Genomic DNA, 6405 nt, shown 5'->3' with positions numbered 1-6405 from the left:
TTTTTTGGTGGGTCCCCCTTTCCCCTCTTTTGGGGTGGGTCCCCCTTTCCCACTTTTATAGGTGGGTCCCTTCCCAACTTTGTTGGACTGGGTCCCCCTTCCCCCTCTTTTGGGATGGGTCCCCTTCCTCACTTTTACTGGCAGGTCCCCCTCTCCCCCTTTTGGTGTGTCCCTTCCCCCCTGGGTGTGTAGCTGTGCCCTGAGGGGTTTTTGGGGTCTGTCCCCCCAGGGTCTGTGCATGGTCATCGGGGGCATCCGGCACCAGGAGCAGCGCTTCAACAGCCGCTCCGCCGGCGTCAGCTCCGCCCTGCTCTTCCTCTCCGTGGGAGGTCAGTGGGTAAACGGGTGTGTCCCCAGCTCTGGGGGGTCCCACCGGGGTTTGGGTGCCCACCCCGTGCCCCTTTGTCCCCACAGGAGTCTTTGCCCCGACGCTCTTCTCCAAGGTCTACGGGAAGCTGGTGTGCGGCGAGTGCCACAACGTCACCCAGAACCCGCTGGGCCACTACCTGTGTCACAACTGTCACTTCGACCTGGTGAGGGGACAGGGGGGCCTGGCAGGGGGCTTGGGGTCACCCACGGGCTTGGGGTCACCCACGGGCTTGGGGTCACCCACGGGCTTGGGATTAACCCAGCTGGTCAGAGCCTGGTGCTGCAGTGCCGGGGTTGTGGGTTCAAGTCCCTGTATGGGCATTCATGTCCATGAGCTGGATTTGATGATCCCTGTGGGTCCAGCTCGATTTTGGGATTCAGCACAGGTTTGGGATTCAGCACAGGCTTGGGATTAACCCAGTTGGTCAGAGCCTGGTGCTGCAGTGCCAGGCTTGTGGGTTCAGTCCCTGTATGGCTGTTCATGTCCATGAGCTGGATTTGATGATCCCAGTGGGTCCAGTTTGGGTTTGGGATTAAGCACAGGTTTGGGATTAACCCAGTGGGTCAGAGCCTGGTGCTAAAATGCCAGGTGGTGGGTTCAGTCCCCATATGGGCTGTTCAGTTATAAACTGGGCTTGATGATCCTTGTGGGTCCTTCCAGTTTGGGTTTGGGATTAACCATGGGCCTGGGATTGACCCAGTGGGTCAGAGCCTGGTGCTGCAGTGCCAGGCTTGTGGGTTCAGTCCCTGTATGGCTGTTCATGTCCACGAGCTGGATTTGATGATCCCAGTGGGTCCAGTTTGGGTTTGGGATTAAGCACAGGCTTGGGATTAAGCACAAGTTTGGGATTAACCCAGTTGGTCAGAGCCTGGTGCTAATAATGCCAGGTGGTGGGTTCAGTCCCTGTATGGCCATTCATTTATGAGCTGAACTTGATGATCCCTGTGGGTCCAGTTTGGGTTTGGGATTAAGCACAGGTTTGGGATTAACCCAGTTGGTCAGAGCCTGGTGCTACAATGCCAAGTGGTGGGTTCAGTCCCTGTATGGACTGTTCAGTTATAAGCAGGGCTTGATGATCCTTGTGGGTCCTTCCAGTTTGGGTTTGGGATTAACCATGGGCCTGGGATTGACCCAGTGGGTCAGAGCCTGGTGCTGCACTGGGTTGTGGGTTCAGTCCCTGTGTGGCCGTTCATGTCCACGAGCTGGATTTGATGATCCCTGTGGGTCCCTTCCAGCTCAGAACACTCTGGGATTTTCTAACGGGAGTTTTGGGGCTGGGGATGCCCTGACCCCCCAACTCTGGTGCTGGGGGGTGGCAGCAGGGCTGTCCCTTGTCCCCCATGTCCCCACTGACCGGTGCTCTCTCCACAGATGGACAACAACGGCACCCTCTACTACAGCCACGTCCAGTGCGTGTCCTGCTCCTGCTCCCCCATCCCTGCTGCTCCCTGGGGGTCTCCAGGCCGGGCCTTGGTGGCCCTGACGTGTCCCCCGTGTCCCACAGACCCCTGGTGTACACGGTGTCCCTGCTGCTCCCCGCCGGGTACCTCGTGGGGCTCTGCTTCACCCTCAAAACCCACTCCCACATCTACGACATCCACGTCAGCGACTGCCACAGTGAGTGTGTCCCCAGGCCCCATTCCCGGTGCTCCAGGGTGTCCCACAGTGTCCCTGTCCCTCCCAGTGCCAGGACACCACCACAGCACCGTGGTGCACTGTCACTGTGGTCCCACTGTCCCTGGTCCCAGTGTGTCCCTGTCCCTCCCCAGTGCCAGGACACCACCCCAGTGTTGTGGTGCACTCGTCCCACTGTCCCTTGTTCCAGTGTGTCCCTCGTCCCCCTGTCACTGGTCCCAGTGTGTCTTTGTCCCTCTCAGTGCCATGACACCACCACAGCCCCATGGTGAACTGGTCCCAGTGTGTCCCTGGTCCCAGTGTGTCTCTGTCCTCCCCAGTGCCAGGCCACCACCACAGCCCTGTGGTGCACTGTCACTGTGGTCCCACTGTCCCTGGTCCCAGTGTGTCTCTGTCCCTCTCAGTGCCATGACACCACCACAGCCCCATGGTGCACTGGTCCTAATGTGTCTCTGGTCCCAGTGTGTGTCTCTGTCCCTCCCCAGTGCCAGGACACCACCCCAACACTGTGGTGCACTGGTCCTAATGTGTCTCTGGTCCCAGTGTGTCCCTGGTCCCACTGTCACTGGTCCCAGTGTGTCTCTGTCCCCCCCCAGTGCCAGGACACCACCACAGCCCTGTGGTGCACTGGTCCCAGTGTGTCCCTGATCCCAGTGTGTGTCTCTGTCCCCCCCAGTGCCAGGCCACCACCCCAGCCCCGTGGTGCACTGGTCCCGCTGGCGTGCCCTGGTCATCCTGCTGCTCTCCACGCTGTGCATGTCGGCCTGTGCCGACCTGGCCACGGAGCACATCAGCCCCATCCTCACCAACTCCACCATCTCCCAGGTGAGACGGGCGTGGGGACAGCGGGGGACACAGGGTTGGGTGACCCTGGGGACCAAGACACCCCAGTCAGGGCTGGGAACCCGCCCTGAGGGTGCGGTTTGAGCCCCAGAAGCCGTGGGGAGAAGGTGCTGAGCTGCTGCTCGCCCCGGGGAGCTGCAGGCTGTGGTTGGACCAGGCCGGTGTCCCCTGTCCCCTGCAGTACTTCATCGGTGTCACCGTGCTGGCCATGGTGCCTGAGCTGCCAGAGATTGTCAACGGCATCCAGTTCGCCCTCCAGAACAACCTGAGCCTCAGGTGAGGTGGCTCCAGGGAGGGGTTCTGGGCTGGTGCCCCTGCCCCTGCCTCTCCCGGTCCCTCCCGCTGCCCTGGATGGGCTGCCCAGCCCCTGGCGGGTCAGATCTTGCCAACCTGCCCTCGAGGGGGCTCCAAAAGCGGGATCAGAGCGGGATGGGCCGTGGCCGGTTCCCCCCGGGGCGGGTTTCCCTCGCTCCGAGGGCGGCTCCCGAGTCCTCCTTCCTCCCCCAGCATCGAGATCGGGAGCTGCATCGCCGTGCAGGTCTGCATGCTCCAGATCCCCATCCTGGTGCTCTTCACCATCTTCTACGTGAGTGCAGAGCCCGGGGGACGTCCCCCCGCGGGGCTGGGGACACACAGGGGGACACGGGGAGGGGACACTCCCACTCCTGGTGTCTCACAGCGGGTCTGATGTCCCCTGCCCCGGTGGGTGGCACGGGGAGGGGGTTCAGGGGTGACACACAGACCCCCCACACCCCCCCGCTGGGGCTGGGGACATCTCACTCATCCCCAAATCCCCCTCATCCCCAAATCCCCCTCATCCCCAAATCCCCCTCATCCCAAAATCCCCCTCATCCCCCTCATCCCAAAATCCTCCTCATCCCCAAATCCCCCTCATCCCCAAATCCCCCTCATCCCCAAATCCCCCTCATCCCAAAATCCCACTCATCCCAAAATCCCCCTCATCCCGCTCATCCCAAAATCCCCCTCATCCCCCTCATCCCAAAATCCTTCTCATCCCAAAATCCTCCTCATCCCAAAATCCTCCTCATCCCAAAATCCCCCTCATCCCGCTCATCCCAAAATCCCCCTCATCCCAAAATCCCCCTCATCCCAAAATCCCCCTCATCCCAAAATCCCCCTCATCCCGCTCATCCCAAAATCCCCCTCATCCCAAAATCCCGCTCATCCCCAAATCCCGCTCATCCCCCTCATCCCAAAATCCCGCAGCCCACCAACTTCACGCTGGTGTTCAGCGACCTGCACGTCTACGCCAGCATGTTCAGCGTGGTGCTCATGAACTACATCTTCATGGACGGCAAATGTGACTATTTCCAAGGTGACCTGGGTGGCCCCGTGGCTCGTGGGGTGGGGTGGGGGGGTCCTGGATCCACCCCTGGGGGATCCTCGGCACAGCAGCTCCTGGTGTGGGGTGACCTGAGCGATCCTTTGGGGTTGGTTGGGCACCTTGGAGGTGCTGGAGCTGATCCAAGGGGAATCTTCCCTCACTTTTCACCCTTAAAAAAGGGTTTAAACCCCTTTTAATTGGGATTTTGCAGAGGCCTGTGGAAGTCCTTTACAGGGGGCTCTCCTGGGGTCATTCCTGCTCTCCTGGGGTCTTGGTTGACCATGTTGGAGCTGCTCCAAGGGGAATCACTCCCATTTAACCCTTAAAAAAGGGTTTTTAACCCCTTTTAACTGAGATTTTTGCTGAAGCCCACGAAAGTCCTCTACAGGGGCTCATTCAGACCCCAAAACCACCTCCCTCCTTACCCCAGGGAGTAACTCTCCCCCCTGCTCTCCTGGGGTCTTGGTTGGGCACCTTGGAGGTGCTGGAGCTGTTCCAAGGGGGAATCTCTTTTTACCCTTAAAAAAGGGTTTAAACTCCCTTTAATTGAGATTTTCTAGAGGCCCATGGAAGTCTTCCAGACCCCAAAACCATCTCCCTCCTTGCTCTAGGTTGTAACTCCCTCCAACCTCCTCTCCTGAGCTCTTGGTTGACCATCCTGGAGCTGCTCCAAGGGGAATCACTCCCATTTAACCCTTAAAATGGTTTAAAATCCCCTTTAATTGGGATTTTGCAGAGGCCTATGAGAGTCCTCCCCAGGGGACTCACCCAGAACCCCCAGGAGGTCTCAGATCCCCTTCCCTCCTTGCTCCATGGAATAACTCCCTCCCCCCTGCTCTCCTGAGCTCTTGGTTGACCATCCTGGAGCAGCTCCCAGGGGAATCCCTTTTTACCCTTAAAAAGCCCTTAAATCCCCCTTTAATTGGGATTTTTGCAGAGGCCCATGAAATTCCTCCACAGGAGGCTCATTCAGACCCCAAAACCACCTCCCTCCTTGCTCTGGGGTGTAACTCCCTCCCCCCTGCTCTCCTGAGCTCTTGGAACGATTCCAAGGGGAATTGTTCCCATTTAACCCTTAAACAAGGGTTTAAAATCCCTTTTAATTGGGATTTTTCAGAGGCCCACGAAATCCCTCCCCAGGGGACTCAAATCCATGTCCCTCCTTGCTCCATGGAATAACTCCCTCCCACCTGCTCTCCTGGGGTCTTGATTGACCATCCTGGAGCTGCTCCAAGGGGAATCATTCCCATTTAACCCTTAAAATGGTTTAAAATCCCTTTTAATTGGGATTTTTGCAGAGGCCCACGAAATCCCTCCCCAGGGGGCTCATCCAGGCCACCCCAGGAGGTCTCCAATCCCTTTCCCTCCTTTCTCCATGGAATAACTCCCCCCTCCCGTGGTGTCCCCCCCAGGCACGGTGCTGGTGATGGTTTACTTCATCCTCCTGGCCGTTTACTTCTTCGCCCCCTCTCCCAGTGGCTGCTGAGCTCCGGCCTCTCCCGACCCGCGGCGGCTTCCAGGAGTTCTCCGGGATCTCAGGGACTGGCTCCGGGCTGGAAGCACCATTCCCAGAGCTCCTGCTGCCGCCCGGCCCCTCCAGGGGGGGCTTTGGGAAGGGTGGGAAGGGTTGGTGGCCGTGGAATTGCTCCTGGGATGAGTCACGGAGGAGTTTCCCAAGGGGCACTTCCAGCCCCCCTGGCGCGTCCCAAGGGACGTTATCCCTAAAAAGGAGGGGCTGGAAGGGGGTTCCCGGGACAGACCCTTCCCTTGGGAAGCGTTGCACTGGGAGAAGGGGCTGGGGAAGGTGATCCCAGGGAGGGAGTTGGAGTTTTGGGATCATGGGGAGGGGGCTGTTCGGAGGCGCCCCGGGGGGTTTCGGAGCAGTTTGGGCATTAAAGCACTTTTTGTACAAACCACACACGGGGTGGGCTCTCCTTCCATGATCCTTGGGGATGGCTTGGTTGGAGCAGGACAGCATTCCATGTCAGCATTCCATGTCAGCATTCCACGTCAGCATTCCATGTCCTCTGTCTCAGCGCCACCGGGCTCTGGGTTTCTCCAGGGCCTTCCCAAAGCTCCAGCCTGGAGTCCTTCCAAAGTCCTTCCCAGCCTGGCCTTGTCCACCAGGCCGTGTCCTTCCTTCTCCAGGCTCTCCCAGGGAGAAGTCAGGGATTGCCTCCCCCCCCAACAGTTTTTTGGGATGGGGGATTGT

The 6405-nt window shown here is 59.2% G+C and overlaps 1 protein-coding gene across 1 annotated transcript in view; it reads left to right on the top strand.

The window, feature by feature from the left end:
• The window catches only part of LOC113940394 (low affinity vacuolar monovalent cation/H(+) antiporter-like), a 14958-nt gene extending 8950 nt beyond the window's left edge, over window positions 1-6008 (top strand). The window contains 9 exon segments of the mRNA XM_027631534.1: window positions 230-329; window positions 415-533; window positions 1742-1779; window positions 1875-1987; window positions 2682-2830; window positions 3030-3124; window positions 3356-3434; window positions 4076-4184; window positions 5606-6008. Coding sequence (XP_027487335.1) covers window positions 230-329; window positions 415-533; window positions 1742-1779; window positions 1875-1987; window positions 2682-2830; window positions 3030-3124; window positions 3356-3434; window positions 4076-4184; window positions 5606-5679 — 876 coding nt within the window. The 3' untranslated portion in view covers window positions 5680-6008.
• The last annotated feature ends 397 nt before the right edge of the window (window positions 6009-6405 follow it).

The sequence above is a fragment of the Corapipo altera genome, unplaced genomic scaffold (genome assembly GCF_003945725.1).
Source record: "Corapipo altera isolate COAL_440 unplaced genomic scaffold, ASM394572v1 131044, whole genome shotgun sequence".
NCBI classification, from domain to species: domain Eukaryota; kingdom Metazoa; phylum Chordata; class Aves; order Passeriformes; family Pipridae; genus Corapipo; species Corapipo altera.
This window is presented reverse-complemented; position numbering and strand designations above follow the sequence as displayed.